Source organism: Hesperophylax consimilis, chromosome 16 (genome assembly GCF_061612785.1).
Source record: "Hesperophylax consimilis isolate HC1 chromosome 16, BYU_Hcon_1.0, whole genome shotgun sequence".
NCBI lineage: Eukaryota > Metazoa > Arthropoda > Insecta > Trichoptera > Limnephilidae > Hesperophylax > Hesperophylax consimilis.
In genome coordinates, this window is record NC_142851.1 from 23482315 (window position 1) to 23505446 (window position 23132).

General features: G+C 32.7%; 1 protein-coding gene across 1 annotated transcript in view; it reads right to left on the bottom strand.

The window, feature by feature from the left end:
* Positions 1–23132, bottom strand: part of LOC149416905 (neurexin 1-like) — a 69601-nt gene that overhangs the window by 37864 nt on the left and 8605 nt on the right. The window contains exons 2-3 of the mRNA XM_089641345.1: positions 20233–20391; positions 11800–11952 (exon numbers count right to left, since the gene is read on the bottom strand). Coding sequence (XP_089497471.1) covers positions 11800–11952; positions 20233–20391 — 312 coding nt within the window. The remainder of the gene's footprint in view (positions 1–11799; positions 11953–20232; positions 20392–23132) is intronic.

The following is a 23132-nucleotide window of genomic DNA, read 5'->3' on the forward strand; positions in this document are numbered from 1 at the left end:
TAATGTATTGAAATCGAGCATTCCTGTTAAGAACAAGGATGGATACAGGAATGGATAGTATGTATATTCCCTCATATACAGGTAACGCATAAACCTTAATGACCTCCAATGAACAATAAAATTGCCAGAAAGGTTCTCCCCGATTTTTTCGTAACGCATTTCGTGAAATAGGTAACTAGATATAATATGTAGGTAAAAGAAATAGCTTAGGTTGAATGTGGCGGCACCTGTCATCTCAATTAGTATATTGGTATCATTGATATTGGTCCCTGCGTATTTGGTGGGGCTCACCATATATGCAGAGGACGCAAACAGTAGCAATGAACGAAGTTAATGGTAGGTGCATAGCTAAAATTTAGCTACATCTGAATAAAGCAATGACAGATTGCACTCACTCACTGAAATGTCACGGACCGCCATTGGTGTTCATCAAAATCTTGCTCAGAAATATACGTATGTTTTTGTGCAATCTCTCATTGCTTTATTCAGATGTAACTTTTGTTGGTAGGTATCTACCATTCTCTTCGTTCATTGCTTTTGTTTTTCAGTTCGTATTATATGATTTGTACTGTGCTATTATTGGATATTAATCTTTTAAAGTTTTTTATGTGAAACCGCACAAGAGTCCCAACTGCTCCCAACTGTCTGGAGCGATGATACTATGGCATCTCCAATCGAGGTATGTTGTGTGGCTGAAGGTCGTGGGGAGGCGAAGGATATGGGGGAGAATAAGGTGTGGAAGTACCTGGAAATTAAAACCAAACACAACAAAAGCTATTGAAGCAGGCAGCGTTTCAATTCTGAATGGTTGTCTTACACCAGGGCGGTAGAGAACAGATATACTACATATATATTTTAAATGAGTAATTTGTGAAATTTTACAAATTAGTCAAATAAAATTTACTTGTGCACGCCGGGATTTGAACCCGAGACCTGCAGCTTGCTAGTCGAGAACCCTCGACTAAATTAAAACTAAACTAAACTAAATTAAACAAATGTAAAAATAAATAAATATATTTTTTAAATAAAAATACACAAGCTGTACCCCGCTACGCGTTGCTGTGGCTCAGTCAATCTGTGCAGATAGAGACAAAATAGCGCGTGTTGCTTTGCGGTTTTTTGCGGGCGGACGCAGTTTTTATTTTGGCAAGACGAGTTGGGAGTGTGTTATTTCTACATTGGAATGTAATTATAGGAGTTTTGTTCAAACGATTTCGTCGTTCTCCCCGTTGACAGCGTGATCTCCTGCGTTCGTGGGTCTATCAATATGATGAAAATGGCTGACATTGTTGGTGCGGGCGTCTCCTTTGTTTAGTCGCAATCGGACTTGAAAAGAAGCGCTGCAAATTATGCCGAGAGCCACGCTATCCTCACAGTATGTACGCAGTTGGCTGAGAAAAGATCGGATACAGATTGCCACTTGATTCCCCGACAAGAGGGATAGACCTCGCTACGTTCATTCCAGAAGAAATCCTGTAAGAACGCCCCAAGGAAAATGTTGCCTTCAACCAGAAAACACGCGTTCGTAAAATTCCTCTCTTTTTTTATCTACCTGGTTTACTACGCCAAATATAGTGATTATTGGATGAACTTTCATTTGTATTTTATCAATAAGCCCTCTGACAGAAAGCAGTATTGACTTGTCCCACGAATCCTGAGATAAATTTCCTCATCACTCTCAATAAGGTGAGTGATATTAATATACACGTATATAATTATGTGTGACAAGATATAAATTCTCAAATGATAGCTATCATAAACAAGAGGCTGTCATGAAATGATAAAAGAAACCTGCCACTGTATAAAGAAAACCTTCATTAATAACGTGGCTTACACATTTTTGGTAAATACGCACCCAAAGGTAAAAACTGGAGGGTGTGAGATGCCAGTCCGCTAGCGGCTGCTTATTGTAACAATTTCAAGGGCGGGTCTGGTGGCCTCGGGGTAAAGTGGTTTTTTTCTTATCACCGGGTAACGGGTTTGGGCCACGTTACAAGGCAACATCGAAAAGAAAGAAATGGCAATGATTTCATTCTTAAAATATTTTTGCTTTCATTAAACTTCCCTTGTTAAGTAAGATCACTTAATAAAGATATCACTTGTAATATTGTAAAAGTCATATTATACACGGTGTCCAGAAAGTATAAGCGTGACACTAGTGAATCTACATCACATTTGTAGTCGATTTTGTTGGATATATTTTTAGATTGGAATTTTTTTTTAAATTTTGGAAAACATTGGTCGGCAGGGGATTAATATCAGCTGTTTCATACATTTTAAAATGCGCCGAAGCATAGATCCGGTCCCAAGCGACTCTTAAGGCGACACAAGACTCTGATAACGGGGGTTCGCTCGAGACTCACAACTATCAAATATATATTTTTTTGACCGATTCATATGGATGTAAGTTATTCATATTTAAGATTAAGATTAAGTAAGACCTTACCATAAAAAAATATTTTATTTAAAACATATTATCTAGAAAATTTCATAAAACGTTTTTCAACTATAAAATTAGCGGCAAGCACCAGATTTTATTTCTTTAGACGATGAGTTAGTAACATTTTCTTTGGAAATAATTTAAATAAAGATCAATTTTCTAGGTCTGCTCGGGCAAATTCAACCGAAGGGTCGTCCATTACGCCAGGCCTCACGAAAAAATAATTTTACACAACTTTTTCACTTATGTGGTTAAGATTCCTACATTATTTTAGAGATTTGCCATGGAAAATTCGACCGTAGGTCTGTCGATTACACCAGGGCCGCGCGTCGTTTATTTTTGTGCGTGACTTCTTCACTTACGTCGTTACGATTGCCGCTTTATTTTAGGGTATTGTCCCGTCTTAAACCCTCTGATTGCCGAAAAAAAGTGCTTAGGTCGAAAAACAGATGTTTTTTGGATTATATTATGATTATTTACCGGTTTGTTGCTTGTTCTGCAAATTTGCAGATACCGTGTATAATCTAACCATTAGCATTCTGTAAAAAAATCGTTCCGCTAAAATTTCATCCGATTAAATTTCCACACGAATTCTTGTAAAAATATTCTAGAAATCAATCGATGATATAAACTATAAGTTGAAAATAATTTAAAATAAAGCTCTGTTGTCTACGAATTAATTTGTCTATCGATTACCATGATTTAATTTCTAATTTAAATTATATAAATACTTTACAATGAACATAGTCGTTCGGTCGGCTCTCTGAGAAAGCCGGGAAACGTTTATTGTAAGGAATTATACCGAAGTTATAGTTCTACATTTGAATATTAGAATGCGTACTAAGGACGGGTTGTTTTGGAGAATTTGAACGATTCATAAAATTTCAACGTCATTTTCGGGTTCTGTAAAAGTCCTATTCAAGTTCTGTTATTATAAAATTATAGACTAGTTGCTTGACCAAACCGAAATAATAATAGAACTTGAAAAAATCTTTCACACAGCTTGAAAATTAACTATGAAGAATTGTTTGAATTCTACGAAACAACCGGCACGAAATCACATATCGATTTAAAATAAGTATTTCATCAATTTTGTTGAACTATAACACTAACATTTTAAATGATCTGAATAAGCTAGGTAAGTGTGTTTTCTGTATTTGTTTGTAAATAATTAGATAGAGTTTAGGTCACAAAAACGGCGCTGTATAAGTTATCGAATTGTTATTTTTGTTAAATTTTTAAATAGAAGATTATCACTTATAGAAGGATTATCACATTATACTTATTAAATTCTAAATAATGCGTTTGATAGTCCAGAATTGCTTGAATTGCTACACTTTCGGATACCATTACGTAATACTAGAAGTCGGGATTAATTCAGTGCAATAATTTTGGCACTAAACCCGTCGTCCACGGGTCGGTAAGGGTAACGAAACGATAAGGATTCGATATAAACCGTAAGACCCTATGTAAAAAAGTTCCACAATAGCTACGCTGCAAACAGTAGCGAACTTTTCTTTTAAGTGCAGGGTTAGCGCATCACTCGGTTTTTGTCGATTCCTTACCGGACCGTGAGGCAGCGGGCTAGCTACCATAAGTATAGTATGTACTTCTTTTTGCCGAGAATTTACTGCTCTATGATATAACATAGCCGAGTGTACGTGACCGATGGTACGCGTCGCACTATTTCCAGCTCACAAAGGACTCAAAATGAATTATGGAAAAAAAACTGAAAAGGGCGTTAATAATCATGTAAAAAATAATTAACAGTAAAAAGGATGACTTTATTGAAATTGTGACAAAACTCTCACAAGTAGTTATAAAAAAGGTATAAATTTGACGGAAATTTTCTTGATTTATTCTAAATTTGCATACCATTTAAAAACTAAAAAATCACAAGTTTTGACCGAAACCAGCAAACATAATTTTTTTGTTGCTGCAATATTTTACTAAGATTTAAAAAAATATTTATGCATTTCAATAAAGGCAAACGAACAAGAATCTAATAGGTCAATAATCTGAAACATGCCGTTTATAGAAACCGCTAATACTTTTTGATCTGAAAAGTGTCTCGTTTAACGCCTTTGTACGTTAAGCCTTATAAAACAACCCTCGCAGACGGTCATTCTTCCAAGTAATTACGTTCCCCACGCGGCTCGTTTTGCTAAAGGATTGGGTTGTTGACATTGTACGAGGCTATGGCCCATAAGGCTTAATGATTTTTTTCTCCTAAGGGTTGAAAACCTGTAAAAGCGAGTGCGGAATCTCGGAGGGGCTTTTAAGTATCAAATAGATATCTTATTGGAATTATTGTTTTGCTCGTTAACAATTAACTTCCGTCAACGATTTCAGTTGTAAGGTTTAAGCGACCTAGGATTTTTTTCTCTCTGAACATTTTAAATAAGTTTTTCAACGTTTCCGTGGCAATTATTAACTGTAAATTAATATATTTAAAAACATCTATTTCAATTTCACGTTTGTTTTTGTTCTTGGGAGTGGAAATGAATCCACTTCTCGACATTCGAAAGAGCTGAAACTCAGAAGATTGGACCTCATTGTCTATGACAATGCATTACAATTATGAACACACACTCGTAAATATACGCTTTTCTCTGAAATTCGATGACTTTACAGAAGTTAATAAACCTAATAAACGTCTGTTTTATGCAATCGGGATTTGGCTCGGTTGATAAAACTGTAGACTTCAGTACCTGGGTAGATATTTTTTTAATCAAAATACAAATAAGAAAGCGCAAAAACACCACCACCAAATACTAATTAAATTCAATTTGCCGCCATTGAAAGAAGTGTCAAAGTCGACATGCTAAACTTGCTTCAACTAGCGGCTAGATTTGTTGATTATGCCACTATTTCACTGGAGTTGGAGTTAATATTTTAGAGTATTTGGTTGTTAATCGGTTGGGTAAAATTTAAAACACATTTCTCAGTATATACATGTACTCGAAACGCCATTATGTTAAAACGAAGTACATTCATCAGCAATTTGAGTGTTGGAGTGTAACTTAACTATGTGCAACTTTCCTCACGTTACTTACGTTTAATGGAACTCGTCGCACCAATAATATCAGTCGAGTATTGATGCCATCTAGTGCAATAAAATAAGTAGAAAAGCAAAATAAAAACTATTAAAATATACAGAAAAAAATACAATATAAAATTTTATGATTTAATTGAACACCGAGGTTGCACTAGGAATGGAAATTTGTACAAAAATACATTAAAAGCATCAAAAGATAAAAAAACTCTTATTTTTTATATGAATAAATATTTCGTGATTATTGGTATTTGACAATGCCTTTAGATTGTGGAACACCTGTCTCGCATATTTGCATAAATTGCTTTTAAATTTTAATAACTTCTTACAACTTAATAATTGCTTATTTTTTCTTTTCCTTATATATCGTAAAGTTTGTATTACGTAAATGTTATTTATTTTTAGATTTCTTGTAAGTCTTAAAAAATTGCACTTTTTAATGTTTGCGCGCTTAATATTGTGAATTTTCAGAATTGAATTTCCATAAAAAAATTCTCTAAAATCTAATCTATTGTAATATCAACGTACGTGTGGGATTGCACTAACCTCCTCACATCCTGGTATAAAAAATTTGATTATAAACCGAGAAACAACAAAAAAACATAGAAAAAAAATCGCCGTTATCGAAAATATAGAAACGGAAGGATGATTTTTTAGAAAAACAATTGTTCTGAAAACCTCTGCAAAGACGCCATTGATAAGTACATATGTACTCTTGGTAGGTAAGTGTGCCTGCAGCCATATAAAAGTAACCAATTACTTGGTAAGGGGAATCCCCGTCAGTTTTACTCCGCGTACATTAGGGTGCTTTTTATTCCTCTTTAATCAATTTTAGGTACCTAGGTACTTTAGGTGAATTATGGAAAAAAAAGAAAACAAACTGAAAAGGACGTTAATAATCATATTAAAAAAATTAACTGTAAAAAGGATGATTTTATTGAAATTGTGACAAAACTGTCACAAGTAGTTATAAAAAAGGCAATGATCTACCAACCGCAATGATGAAGTAGGTACTTTGCAATAGATTGTGGATATCGACTTAATCGTAATGCGAGGGCAAGTTAATATCTCTATGGTACCGTTCTACGTTCTAGCAAGATTTTATTTAAAAAAAGAGAAATTAATAACATGTGTATTAATTTTGCATTTAAGACGTTGAATATAAAATAAACCAGATACGTTCTATTTACAATATTTTTCATGGTCACATGTAAGGAAGAAAGTATAAATTTAAAGTTATTAGTGAAAGAAAAAAATATGAAAAGGGTAGACGAACAATACAAAAGAATTGTTTTGGTTTAAGTACATTGTAAGGTTAATTTGATTTAAGAAATTTTAAAGATACAGTGGAAAATATCAATATCTCTCAGGGAATTGTGAGTTTTGCAGATACGGAGTTTTGGGCGTATTTTGATTTGAATTTTTGTTTGTAAAATAAGGTATTTGATCTGGTATTGCGTTCAGGGCAACGAAATGCAATCTCTTCGAGTCAATAAGACAGTTCACAATCTTATATGGAAGATTAAGTGGAAGAGATCTATAACCCTAAAGTAGATACCTCATCTGTTGGTTGAATATGATTTTATAAGTTATTTGAGAGTGGTAGATAGTAGGTAGGTATTATGGATTGTTGAATTGTAGTTTCATTTTCTACCAAAAAGTGGAGTTATACGGTAATAGCAATCCTTCGTACAATAATTACGAAATATAAATTTAACGGCTTGTATTTTAAAAGAATTTCATGATGTTTTTTATAACATAAATGCCTAATGCTTTTGATGGTTAACAAAGAAATAGACGTTTTTATATGTTCAAACAAAGTGTTTAAAATGTCAGTTTTTTTGTGAAAATATTTTTATTAGATGAACGACATAAAAAGTGAAGTGAATGTTTTTTGCGAATTCCTTATATAAATAAAATGATTGTGTTTTTTGAATTCCGTATTCTGCTTTTTTTACATTTCTAGAAAAAATATTTGTGCTTAACTCTTTTCAAATTTTTTATACGTTTGAAATTAAAATATTCCATTTCATTTTTCGGAATAACTTTATTGAGTAAAATCTCAAATTGTAATATTTGATTATTGAAGACAATATTAGCGATTTCTAAACGAAAATCTGAAAACAGAAAAATCAGAAAAGTATACGGTCACATCTAGGACTTGTGACCGTATCCTTTTCTGATTTTTCTGTTTCAGATTTTCGTTTAGTAATCGCTAATATTGTCTTCAATAATTAAATAAAAAATTCCAATTTAAACATTATATTTCAACTACAAAAATCTGAGAAGTTATTTTATCTGTTTTTTAAAATGGTAATTGTTTTTAGGACATCTTTGAAAAGAAGATAAATATATAAAGTACTTTTAAAATACCTTAGAATTCCGAAATTCGATGGGAAATTTTATGTTTATACAACAGATATGGAATCCTCTTTGGCTGGATAAACAATGTATATATCTTTCTAATAATTATTTCAATATAGTTTCTATTAGAAAGGTGTTAACTGCTTATCAATTATATGAAATTTACACCAAATTTATTAGTAAGAGCGTTAGTATTTTACGCTTTAAGCTAGAGTTTATTAGAATGCCTAATATGCCAATTCAAAATCTTTATAAAGCTTCACGTCGTTGAAGTTTTCTTCTTTTTATAATTTATAGTCATTTGACATTTCTTGTTACAAATTGGGATAGTAACGCTCAACATGTTTGAAGATTTTTCATCTCACCGAAACAGCTATAGATCAAGAAACTTTCAAAACATTTTGGGCTCAATTCAAGGAAGAGTTAGCGGTTAAATTACCGAAGACCGCCTCACACATTTTTCACACAAAATATACCACGAAGTTGCCGAAAACAGCGAATTTTTCAATAAAGTTTTGTTCAAACTTGGGAAGAGCAAAAATTAAATACACATTTTGCCATCTTTATGAATGGGGTATTTTTACAAAATATGAATACCGTTAAAATATGTGGAAGATTTATAATTTTATTTCTTATTCTGATCATTGTACTAAATCATTATTTAATATGAATCTCGTATAATGTAATTTCATTCATAATTACTATTGATTTAACAAAACGATCTTATTTTGAAACGGTTCCAACTGGCTACAAAATTATGACATAAAAATGTCATTATTACGTCAGCGCCGCCATATTCACGAATTATAACGATCATGTCGGTTTGGCGGCAAATCGAAAACGGCACATTTTAAACAGTTACAGAAAATTTATTCATCAACATTAAAATTTAATGAAAATACATTCATTATTGTAATTTTTTTCGAGTATTAAAAGAGAATGAAAATACCCTATTGAGGAAGCTTGAGTTTGTACAGCAAAAATATTAACTAACAGACGTGGGTACAGCGGAACGCTGCGGTTGAATGTATTTAAAAAAAAAATTATTCAATTTATTTATCGAAAACATCAGTCACGACCGAATATGGTGTTATCATAAAAAGGTAGCCACATTTTTTCAATCAATTTTTTGTTAATTTATCCAGCAAACTACTATTTTTCAAGTTACACAAATACCCAAGGTTCGTAGAAAATACATTTTAAAATAAATTAAAACACATTTTCTACGAACCTTGACAAATAACGAGAAAACTTATTTAAGAATAAAGTTATAAAATTCTTTCGAACTTTACACCAAAATACTTCTTTTTCAAACTGGCAAAGTATTTAAAGCATAAATGAAATTGGCCAAAAAAGTTTTCGTTCTGATTGGGTCTATGTAAATAGGTTTACGAACTTAAGTAGGTACCTACTATATTTTATTGTTATAAAATAATGTTTTTTTTAACCTTAAATTATTATAAGTTAAAGGACATTATTAATATGTCAATGTTCCCACATTCGTATCACGGCAGATTCTCTTCTCCTAGAGAAATAACAGTAACTTACGCCGTAAAAAAAACTTTGCATCTTTCATAACGGCAGAGCTCGCCTTTTTGGGAGATTTTGCTGCTTAAAATAAGACCTTTTGACGATCTCTTTAATATCTTACAGCACGGCGAACATATTTAGTTACGATAGTATTGTTAAATCGAAAGATTTTTCATTTATCGATTTAAACAATATTTTTTGAGACCTATTTCAAAAAGTCGTTTTAACATTTCCACAAAATTTTAATCAAAATATAAGGTGGATAATATTACTAGAACTGAAAACTTAATTAATTATATTATTTTTAGTTTAATTTGATTCGGATTCAAATTACCGCAATGCGCAACCCTTGTTATCCTCCCAGCAAAAGTCCTGCAAGAGAAATCGCTGTCGTTATCCCGGGTCCCTAAACATCTCAGGGGTGAAAACATCCCTCCTGGCGCTGGAAAATATCACCAATAACTCGTGGTATTTTTCTCTTACTCAGATATAGACGGGTTGGCAATTTTCTGCACGTGTATAGAAAAGAAATAGGGTAGAAGGAAATATTGATTAAATAAACGTTTAATATTTTTCCAATTTGCAAGAGTTTCTGTTCCCTAATTTAAATTATGCATGGATATATAATCTTTATCATATCAAATCTCTATCAGGTTTAATCTCTGTCATATCTAATCCCTATAAGGCACATATTTTCTTAATATTCATAAAGCTGATTAAATTTTTCTTAAATATTTCTGAATCAAATTCGTGTTTGAAAAATTATCTTTACAGTCAGTCTATTGGGCATTGAGGCAAACTTGCTGGAAGACACATTCAATGTAAAAAGTGATGCTTGATATTTTGACTGCAAAATAATGCACTTTCTTTTAAAAAATATTTTCTTAACCCTTCAGATTTTTAAATATTTTTACCAACAGGTCCCAACGAAGAATGTCGGAATGTTCCCTAGGTATCTAAAATGTGCTACATATAACTTATTTTTGAAGTTGTCGTTAAAAGAAATACTATTTTAGAAACGAGATTAAATTATCTTTGAACTATTTGCATTAGAAAGAAACACTTTTCTTTAAAAAAAAAAAAAATTATATCAAACATGAAAATGTTACCAAAAAATTTACCAGGACATTTTGATTCGGAACGTCCATAATTTTGAAATAATTTGATATTTATATATTCCTTTTGAGTAGGTAATAAGTGAAAGGAGTGTCACTGCACTTTTTGTAAGGTTTATAAAATAACAGAAATATAGATAATTTTTTAACTTTTAACTGCCAATGAAAAATGCAGAAATTCATAAGCATGCACTTAAACAATTTTTAAAAAATTTATCCATGCTATTATGTATAGATATAAATATTTGACATAAACTGTGAAGAATAATTATTAATCTTTCCAATGACGAAATTTTTTCATATCTACGCATTATAAAAAAAAGATAAAAATACTTTTATAATGTATTGACGCCGCGGACAAATCTGTTCTTCAGAGGCTATAATGGAATATGATGTTTGTGGCTGGTAATGTCCTTCCGAGGCTTGAAGGGTTAACCAATATGTTTGGTTTCAGTATTTTGTAAGGTTCACATGCCTTGCTAGATAATACTTGGTCGATGACATTATGTCTTCGTTTGCTTTCTAAGTGGATGCTAACCTAATTATCTTTTAGCGTTCAGTTTCTATGTCACGCGTGAACGAAATTATGGAATAGAATTCCACAGTCGAACTGTATTGCAAAATCTGCTCATCACAAAAGTCCAAACTGCTCCCAACCATATAGAGCCATTGCGGTATCCCCAACCGGGGTATGTTGCGAGGTTGAAGTAAGTCGGGAGGGAAATGATATGGCGAGGAGTAAAGTGGAGAAGTTTCTGGCTCTTCAGAACTTGTCAAAACTCATGGCTAAAGCTACTTCAAGCCAAATTTAGATTCTGCATGGTGATCTTTCACCGAAAACGATACTGAGAGTATTTTGCACACTCTCCGTGGATGATTTTTTAGATCTTTGACTCAACTTCGAGCAGAAAATACAGAACGTCAGTTTTCGATATACGATTTGATCTAGACTAATTCATTGAATAATTCTCAAATGTTCTGGTCTTCAAATAATTTTATGATAAAAGTATGTAACAAGTTTATCTTTTCGTGATTTTATTTATTCTTCGTGGTTGTCTTTGCAATAGTTCAACCCCCAACGTACGTTAGTTTCAAAAAGTTTACGCGAACATATATTTCAAACAATTTTTAGATAAAACATGACAAATCATTTTTTCACCAATGAGAAAATACCATTAATTTGGAACATTTTTTGAAGAAACTTTTAGATAAATTAATGACTAAAATTGCATCAAAGTAAAGTTTTTGTCTCATTAGAAAGTTTACTATTGATTGACGTGAGATCATTTGCTTACCAGATGCGAGTCTCTCGTGGTGAAGGACACCGGATCCGCGGTGTCCCCGGAGATGCAAGCATAATCCACCGCGCCCGTCACGCTGATCAGTTTGCTGCCGGTGCGCGCCAGGTCAATCATGTTGAGTCGAAGAGTGTCCGCCGAGAACTCCACCTGGAAGATAAAACAAACAGTTTAAGCAAAAGAATTCTCTTTTAAGTCTTTGTGATTTTTATTTCTTTATATTAACCCCACACAGGAGGCCCTGAGGAAAATAATTTCCCTTTGGGCGCATGTCATTTTTGGGAAGCTATATATAAGGTATTTATTAAGGAAATGAAGGAGAGGAAGTTCTGGGAAGGTAAAAGGTATCAGTATTGGGTAGGAATTTAGGGATCAGTGTGTCCAGGAGTGACGAACATATGAATATATCCGTTCCACTGTGGCGCAAGGCGATGGGTCGAGAGATCAGTTGGAGAGGTCAAAAGGTAACCCAAAACCAGCCTCTCCCGATCTCTCACGCCAAATAGCTGGTGAAAAGGCGCATCCTAGACACACCTCACCTGATGAACACAGGAACCCCTGCCAAACACCAACGTAGTGAACCACTTGGGATGACCTATGGCAGAGGTGTTGGTTATCGAATAAATGGTTCCAGGGCAGCGGTACCCAAGCCCGTCTCCCGAATTATAATTAGTCAGCGGTGGAGACCTGCTTAGTTTTTATTAATTATCTTGGAATCATTGACGTACCAGGGCGCCAAGACAAACTATCAGTGAATCCTGACATTATTTGGGGGTAAAAAATGGATACAAAATTTTGATCGCACGGTGAAATTTTTGTCGTTTTTATTTAAAGAAATGAACCAACTCGACTTTGTAAATTTTTATTACCGCGACAAGAGACGGAACCAACCTAAGGTGCGAAAACGTCCAGCGACAGTGCCCACTGCCAGTAGCCGTTGTTTCTTCGATACAAAGTTGTGGAAAGACGCTAAAATTAATGTAACTTTCCTAACTTTTCGTATCCGAATTTCTTCTGTGGTGGTACTCAAAATTTAATTTTACAGTCCACTTCCCACAAAAAAACTCCCAACTAATATTGTCGAAAATAAAAAAACAACCCCCATGTTCTTGTTTTTGTATTAAGTAGGTTCTTGCACGATTTTTTAAGTTAAGTACTCTAAAATCACCCCACTAAATAATGGCATCAAAAGATCAAAATCAATTAATCACTTTAAAACCGGTGTCCAAAAATGGATATCTGGCGGATAGAGGCGAATTTTCTTTAAGGGACATATATATATATATATTTTTTTAAAGAAAGTCAAACATTCCCAGGTTACGAATAATCTGACAATATTTAAAAATCTCCTACTACCACCACAGTAAGCTGAAAATGTTGCTTGTGTTGTGATGGAGGACTTAGCCAGCCGAGGAATTGAACACACTTACTACGCCTGGGTGGGACCCAAACGCGATGTCAACTCGGCCACCGACCGGTGAATCTATACCGGCACTAAAAGTTTTTGTATTTAAACCAAAAATATACATAGCTAGCTGAAAGATTAATTATGTTTTACATTAATTATTAAAAATAGTTTGACGCCGCTGATACGTTTCATGTACTTTAGAATCGCTTCAGTATTTGTCGAGAACAATATTGTGACAATAATTTTTTCGCTCTAGTATTATTAGCCAGAGTTCAAACAAGAATCTAATTTATCCACATGTGTCACTGTAACTCGCACATACAAAATATAAACAGTTTACCATATTTTTCTTATTTGCTTACCTACTTACATACACACTTTGGTGCTATAAATATATAATTTTAATAACTTATTATGTATTTATTTTAAATTCTATACTCCTTACTATATTATATACTTTTTTAAAAATTATTTTTAAATTCCTTAATATTTCATTCTTTTAATATATTCTTTCAAATTATTTTATTAATTATCATGTATTTCACATAAAAACCAACTCGCACATAAAATTTCAACGGTTTATTTTTTTCTTATTAGTACTTACATTAATTTCTTAAATTGAATTTAAATATATAAAAAAATATATATTTCTTATATTCTCTTGAGGCGATGCCATACGTAGTAATGCAAAATCATGTGTTTTTGGTTTGAAAATTTGTTAGCATAGAAATGTTTCAGGTGCTTTAATTAAATACTTCGAATAGAATACATCTTATCCTTTGAAATAATCGAGTAGTTTTTAGATAAGTCTTTTTATAAGCCCAGAAAAAAATAATGTATAAGACCTATGAAAACTGCTTTAAAGTTCAAAATCTCCTACTTACGAACCCATTTTCGGTTATCATTTTATTGTATAATGTGGAAAATTAAGTTACTTATAAAATGATCGAAAAAAATTAAATATTTATTCCTAAACATCCACAAAATAAAATAAAAGACACTTTTTGGCCATGTTTTTTTCTTGCAAAAATAAAAACAGGCGGATGGTGTTAAGCGGGAATTTAAACCTTATCGCCATCTACGTAAGGTTGTTATTGATAGCGGCTAAATTTAAAATATTGAATATGACGTAGTGCATCGCCTTAAACTCTTCTCCTTATTCTGTTAATTTTGTATACTTTTTTTATATTTCTTCTATATTTCATATTTGATTTATTCTTTTAATGAACTTTATATATAATCAACCACCACATCACAGGCATGTGCCTAGCTTGGTAGTCTAAACATGCTCAATGACTGTAATAAACAATGCACTGAATAAAGAAAAAAAATATTAGGGCGCAGAATTATATAAAATAAATCCCTTAAATAGTTTGCGCTTTTGTAAAATAATTTTAAAATTTATTCTATTCAGATTCCAGATACTTCCAACTCCAGGTGGTACTATATTTTTAATCTACAAAAAATCAGAAAACAATAAAGCTCAGCTATATTCTTATCCTCTCTTTACCTTTATCTGCAGTATTTATTTCTATTTATTCCTCATAAATATTTACAAGCCGCCGGTAAGCTCCTTTCTTATCTTGTTCTTTCTTGACTTACTACACTTTCCACCTCGCTGCTTACTCTTTCCTTCTCCGGTCAATATAAAGACCCAAAGGGAGATCTCGTTACATTATTTTGACATCTCTAAGGAAAATGAGGAGTTTGAGGAGCGGAAAAGAAAGAGAAAAGTGACATCCGTCCCCAGAGGCCTTTGGTCCCGCGGAGGATATTGTTTAAGGTTGTATGGCCTTGATGGGTTGACGTTCGATTTTAAAGAGTTAGACATTTTACTTTAGTGTTGCTAACATAAAATAAAGAATAAAAAGCTGCAGATGTTATTTTAGAATGGTAAAAGTATTCAATTGGGTAATATTTTCACATTTTTACACGTTATTGATAAATTTTCTTGTATGTAACTAGAATCTCAAATATAGTTATTAATATTCACGTATCACGTTTATTCTCTTAAAAGGCGGTACTTTAACGGAATTTGGTGCTACTTTGATTATGAAATAGATAATTCTCAACAATCATAACATTAGATACCTCCTTCACTATTTACTTTTTCTGAAAATATTCCATTTCATATCAGACATCACTTTTTTTTGTTTACTCAATTTGTAGAGAAATATTATCGGGTCAAACTGGGGAGCTAGTCTATGTGCTTATATATATAGATAATAATATGTATAGTTACAAAAATGGAAAAAGAATATTTTCAAAAATACTGTAAAATAGTACAAAATATTGTACAATGAGAAAATTACATATAATTATAGAAACAGAATATCAACAAAATTTTAAGATAATTTTATTTTAGGTAACCTATAAGTTATCTGTAAGAAATATGTTTGTTTGATAAAGGTACCAAATCAAGAAATATATTTTTTATGTTTATCCTTATGTCCTGAGACATTACAACAGCGATGTACAAATTATTCAATAATTTATATTATTGGGGAGGAACCTATAAAACTTATCCATACTCAGTAAAAGATTCACAAAAAATCAACATTAGAGTTGTTTGGTTTTGAATTTGAGAATATGCTTAGTTTCTACCATCACCTTGCTGAAAAAGTATTTAAAATTTGGAACAATAGCAAGAACATAGTACATTTGTTTTGTGCATTCGGGTGTATTTGTTTTGAAAACAAAAGAAGGATTGAGACTTTCTTGGAAGCAAGCTCTTGTTGTTTTTCGTGTACATGATCTTGAATGAAGTTAACTATCTTTAATGTGCATAATATCGTTTAAGTACTCATTCGTTTTGTTGTGGCCATAATTACCTCGATATCGCGGTGGAACTTACTATATTGTGATTATGTTGTGTGCTCTTCGCAGAAATACAGTGGTGAGTGATTGGTCTTCCTGTTCCTTCCTTCCATACCTTGTTCCTACACATACTATCACACAATTCCAACAAACACCATTTCATTGCGTCTCGTTTAAATTATTTACAATAATCTTTATGGATAATATTGGATTGGAATGCATGAAGTATTATTAAGAAAATAGCTCATCTTTCTTATTGAAGATACGTTTTAAGGTAAAGCGGGCACTTGGCATTATTGCTTTCTGCATTATTATTTTAATTATTGTTTCAACATCGCGGAAGACGTTTGGTTTGAAATTGAACTTTTCTTTCATGTACAAAATTCGTATTAAAAACGTTCAAAAGGAAATTCATCGCAAGTCACGAACATTTATTAAACGAAGACAAGGAATAAGTTAGACAAGAAAGCAGAAAATTGAATTTTCGTAATATGCGGTAATTTTACTGTAATATCTTTATATGTCACTGTACCTGTGTATTTGTTTTGAACAGAATAATTCACAATCTGAAAGAAATAAAATTACCTTGGTAATAAAAACAATTAACTTATTAGATTTTATAATAACTCTTGCTCAAAACTGTTTTCGAAAACATTATTTTGATGATGTACCTACACATTTGAAGAGTTTTTTTCCCTTATTACGTGACAATTTTTAGATTTCGTGTCTAAAAAAATTCAATGATTTGGAGACGAAAAGAGAATTCCCATCAATTATAAAGACCAGCATCTTCATTAAAGAATAGTAAAAGTAGATGTTTTTGGATAGAGGAGTTTAATCGAGAGGACGATCATGAGGATATGATAGAAAATAGAAATAACAGTGCACATGAATATCCGCTTTTGTAATGTAAGCGGTTCGAGAGTGGTCAAATTGTTAAGGCCAAAATTGGTTTAGCAACCTACCTAGCCCCAACTTCGTGATCAAACCAAACACAAGCATTTCTCGGAAATATTGGTTTTTGAATATGACATTTTATTTTTGTCTTTATTTTCAAAATGAAAAAAAAATCAGGACGCGTTTTATAAAACAATACTGTAGCTATAACACAAGGACACGAGCGGAACACCCGTTCAAAGTTGATGTAGGCTTTATGAGAAATGTTTGTATTTACGACTGGTTTTTGTGTAAGTCGGCTCGTATGTGGAACGAGCTACCGGCATCTGTGTTTTTTCCTTCATATAATCCGAGTCTCTTCAAGTCCCCTAATTAATAGGACCTTTCATACAGCCCCTAGGTTAACCCGCCTCACAACGCAGCCCAACCGGGTGGTAAAATAGTTCCCCTGCGTTTACACTGTACAGACAGGGAGCGCTCTTGTGAGGTGTCACATAAAAAATAAAATAAAATAATACACGTTGAAATTTAAAAAAATAGCTTAATATATCAATGTCAAAAGCAGATACATCTTTCATTTCTGAAGCCCTGTCATCGAAACTAAAAATTCTCCGAAATTATCCATATTATTAGACTGTTTATCGTTCAAAAAATATAATTTTGATTGTCATTTGAGAATATTTAAAATAGAAAAATAAAACGTAAAGCTTGTCATAATATCTGCCAAACTGTCTCAAATCCATTAAATATACGAATCATCCTTTGAATAATAAGATGACACTGGAAGTTTCGTTTGACAGCTTTCATTGAATAATTTAAACTCTAAAGGTCCCGAATTATTTATTTAAGTATCTTCCCACGCGAAACTCGAACTCTAAGATATCATTCTAGTACCCATGTTAAAATGTTAACAATTTAAAAAGAAAGTTTAGACGCCCTCACTGGTTGAGATCTAAATTTTTGTGACATATAACACTGCCTAAGTTTTAATTTTGAACCTCGATGTTCATAAATTACTTTATCTTTTGATTCAATGCCAACCCATACTAATTGGTTTAACTGTTCTAGATTTACAACGTACAATATGAGAACGAGAAAGTAAAAAAAGAACTATTTGTCAGGGAACGAATCTCGAAAAATACTCTATAAAAAAGTCTGAATTACAACAAAAACTCATTAAAAAAATCTTTCAGAAAGGAAATATTGCTTGAAATGGCTTTAGTCGTGTGTATAAATCAGATGGAGAATATACGATGCAAATGTGAATGGTAGCAGAAGTCAGTGACGCTTGAGGAAAACATGGCACGAACAAGTGAATCAGATACTTGAGTCAGGCCATGTTAAGAGTCAGTAAATAATATAAGAGTATGTATGAGACGATGAATGAGGCAAGGAGTGTATGCCAAGACCGAGTTGTTTGGCGGTCCGCCCTCTCTGCCTACCCCTGCGGGGAAAAGGCGTAATGGTTAGTTAGTTACAAATCAGATTTGAATATCCAGGTACCTAATACCCAACCTTCTAACCTCCTTAACCTCTCTACTTCATTAATACACCTACCCTAATTGGAGAAGCCACAATCCGACAGGCTCCGGGTAGTTTTTTTAGTACAGCACTCTCTTAAGATTTGTACTTAGTACAGTACTCTCTTGAGACTTTTATTTAGCACAGTACTCTATTAAGACTTTTATTTAGTACAGTACTCTATTAAGAATTTTATTTAGTATAGTAATCCCTTAGCAATCCGAAGCTCGATTATTTGACAGTTACTATACTACGTCGTTATTTTTACTAGTTGAAAGCACAAAATCAAGCTCTACAATTCGCCGGTAATCATATGTCAAATTCAGTAGTTCGCTGCTTGTCTAGACTCAGCGCCATGCTTCTTACTCTCACACATTCAATTTCTACACCGACACCGTCAAAAAATTGAAGCAAGTAAATTAATATGATTTATTTCACTCCACCGTATTTCTCATATCAGAACTGATAGTGTAGGTACACAACTTCACCCTGAAGCCTAAAACTGTACAAATAACGAACTTATCGTGCAATCTGGGATAAATAAGTGGTACCCAACACAAAATATCAACTCGACTATGAGGTTATGAGTTGTGACATATTCTATTATAACGTTTTGAACAAGACTCAAACATTAATTTATTAGCGAAGTTTCTCCATTATTGCTGAAGTTCAATGGCTGAGATGAAATTGTTAGTGGTGGGGAAGTCGGGGAAGTCAGAGATGTCGGTGAAGTGGCGTTGAAGATGGAGTTGGAATGACGTTACTTCATATAGAAGTTGTGTTCCATTATATTTGGTTTTGTAGCAAACAAAGCGTTTGTTTTAGAAGACGGATTAAAATTATGAGTATATTGAGAACTCTGCTGATAGGTATTTTGGTTGTGGTACACTTTAAAGTGCCAGAGATGGACAGAATGTGGAGAGAAATTCTTCAATGGGTAGTGGGTATATTGAGTCACTACATTCTGCGAAGTTAAACTGAAATTGAAACCTCGAATCGGCTTACTCTTATACTATTCAAACAAACTAACAGCTAAGCACTGTGCTATAAATATAATTTTCTTCATTTCGTGAATAAAACACTTATTACGTTTATTATGTCACATATTCTTGATTATTTAACCAGTGGATCTCGCATGACATGGCGTCATATTATTGGTGTAACACCCGCTCACGATTGATACCGAAAGAGTTGTTTCTTCGATTCTGTTGTTGTTTTTTATAATATTTAGCATGTGAAACTAACTGCCCGTTTTCGTATTTCTTTAAAGTTATTCAGCCTTCTTAAGAGACACGAATAAATAAATACCTCAAAAGCAAACTCAACCAGAAAAACATATTGGTTTTACAGCAATTTTCGTTAGGTATGTGTCACACAAATAATCCTCGGTACACGTGAGAACACTCGTTCACAGTTGATGTTGGCTCTATAATAATTATTAATAAATTCCTTCCTACCATACGGTACCCTTATCAAAACGCTGCCCATCTGGGATGCTTCATGGTTCCTCTACCTATGTTATTACACTGTACAGACATGGGCGCTCTTCTGAGGAATCACATAAAAAAAGTTACTAAGAATTGAATAGAACAAAACACAATTTGGATTGCTACAGAGATGTCTTTGTGAAACGTATTTTCTTTTCTGAAGTCGAATAACACGCTTGAAATATGCCATATGCAAGCAATGGATCTTGTGAGTACTGCGTTCATATCAACTCTGACTGCCATACCTAAACAAAATGCTGAAAAACTATTTATAAAAATTAAAGCTCAATATTACGTTACCTTCTTGAGACAGCCGATGAAGTTGCTGTGCACCCGGGCGCCGAGTAGCGCGCGCGGGTTGAGCGAGCCGGCCACGTGCGCGCGGCTGGACGCCAGCATGCTGAACTGACCCGCCACGTGCGAGTGCTCCGCGTACACGTCATCCACCACCGCCGACACCTGGAGGATAGAACGCAAATTAATATTTAATAGAGTGTGACAATTATTTTAATACAATGGCGTAAAAAAAATATTTTGTGCAATTGACATTCACGTGGAGTATGTAGAATGATTTTTGGGTATCATCTTGTCTCATCCTTTTTGAGACGTTTCGGAGAGCCGTAGTAGTAGATACTCTCGTTAAATACTTCAAAATGCTCTTGTTTGGGGGCTAGATCTGATTAACTAGGTATACTTCCCAACCTTCCTCTCTCGTTCTACTTTCCTTCGCCATCTCCTTCTCATTCCCACTTTTTTCAGCATTCCAACGTAATACCCCAATTTCCACAATTCAACTGAAATTTGCGGTATCCCATTTGAAAAAAGTTAAAAAAAAATAAAAAAATTTTAACTTCCAAAAATACAGTTTTTATTTTTTATTTATTTTTTAATTTTTTTATTTTTATATATTCAATAATATTGTTATTGCCTTCAGAGGGCGAAACAACTGTCACGCGTAATAATAATTACACAGCAGAACTTGTTTAAAAATAAACTGTTTTTATAAACCCAATAACAATATTATTGAATATATAAAAAATAAAACATTAAAAAGGAGTTCTACAAATTAAACTTAATAACAATAAATTAACAGTTTTTTATTATTAGCCCCGTTTAACTGATTGACATCAGTTTGTCAACGGGTTCTTTTTACAATTAATTTTAAAAAAATACAAATACAATTTTAACAAGTACATAAAATATACACATAATTACATTAGTACAAAAACATTCTTTCACATAACCATTTTTTTAACATACATTTCCTTCTGAGAGTAACATTCCAGCTGTAATAATTACGCAGCAGAACTCATACTTTTATAAATAAACTGTTTTTTTGTAAACTGAATGATAATATCATTGAATATATAAAAGAAAAAAAATTAACGTAAAATATTTAAGGTTCATAATTAAGTTGGTATGTATTTAAGTAATTACTTACAAAAGTTGTGATTTCACAGGAAATTTTGGTTTTGATTTATTAAATAAAATTATTATTGGAAACATACTTTTTTGAGCGCGAGGTCTACTTAACCGTAAAATTATAAATTAATTATGAGTTTATAGAAGCTATCTGTCCCTAGAGCCGATCTCCATAGTTTTAGTCAAACTTCAAAAAGAGCTGCCATTCCTGTAAGCCGTTTTTAGGAAGGCTTTCAATTTGTTATGAGTTTCACGTTTTACGGGAGCTCAGAGAAGATCACCCTTTGGATAGAGAATAAAGACAAGTATGACCCACGCAGAGGACTCACAGCTCTTATTTTTCCTTTACTGCAAAGAATCCCAATTTTTGAATAGGATATTTTATTTTCAGAATCCAATTGGATTACGTTTCTAAAAATCTTGTTTTATACAATTCTTTCCTTGAAAAGTCACATAATCAAATTACCTACTTCGATGAAAGGTAATTTTTCTCTTACAACTTTTCAATGCCAGGTAGATACTTCCTTATCTTCCTCTTACCCCTTTCTTTAATTACCCCACCTTCCGCCGTTATCTCCATCGGATTACATGTATTACTATTGAGGTAGAAAGTACCTACACATGAACACAAGTCATGGGTATATTAATATTCACGGGCAATCGGAATTACATTTCGTAACGTTATACACTGAAATATGAGCGACAAAAATCGACGTGAAAAATCACTTGATATAATATTTGTAGAATTTGTGTAACCGATAGTGATCATAAAATATTTTCCCCGGGATGATTTCAAAAAGAAATATTTTTCCTGTTTTTAACATTCAAATTAACACCGTTAGTAAACTTAAGTACGTTAGCCTTTAAAAAATTTAAAAAATAAATACACATTTCAAATAGAGAATTATTAATTTATACAATAGAAAAAATCTAATTATAGGTAGGTTGTTTGCGTACCTACTATATCACCGTCCGAAGAATCAGTTCGAATTCGCAGTAAAAACTAACGCACATTACAACTTGTTATTTGATTGCAGAAAAATATGTTATTATTACGTTTCATCATGGAAGATTGCAGACAAATATGTTATTATTACGTTTCATAATGACCAATTGCAAAATAACTTTATGTTCTTAGGATTCAATAACGCCGATTGTGCAGAATTACTATGACATAATTATGTTTCAGCCGATTCTATAATTTTAACAATACTATTAAGTTTAAAAAATGTGGCCGATATGTAGCACTGGTATTTTTACGATTCATCGTGACTGATATATTAATAATACATCAAATTATAAACAACAAGATTATTCACAGACATAGCAAAAAGACGTGCCATTAAATTAGACTACCAAAAATAGACAAATCTAATTCGCAAAACAGTTTTAAGGGGTGAAATATTATAATTGGCTGCCGGAAACTATAAAGTCTTCACCAGTTATTGGTAGATTCTAGATGGATTGTAGGAGCCACATTAAGCTATATAACTAAATCAAAATTCAGATTTGTTTTTATTTGTTTGTATTTACTTCAATTATAAATTCGTATTGAATATGGAATTATAGGATGGGGATCTGCTGTATCTAAGTACACACATTAACTGAACACAATTCAAAAAGGAATTATAAAGACCATACTGAAAGTACCCATAAGAACGCCTTCGATTGAAATATTAAATAGTTTTGATGTACCAAATGTACAACAAATATATGCTAAAAATATACTATTAAAAATACTGAATCCTCTACAATACCGCGTATTTATCAATCAAGGT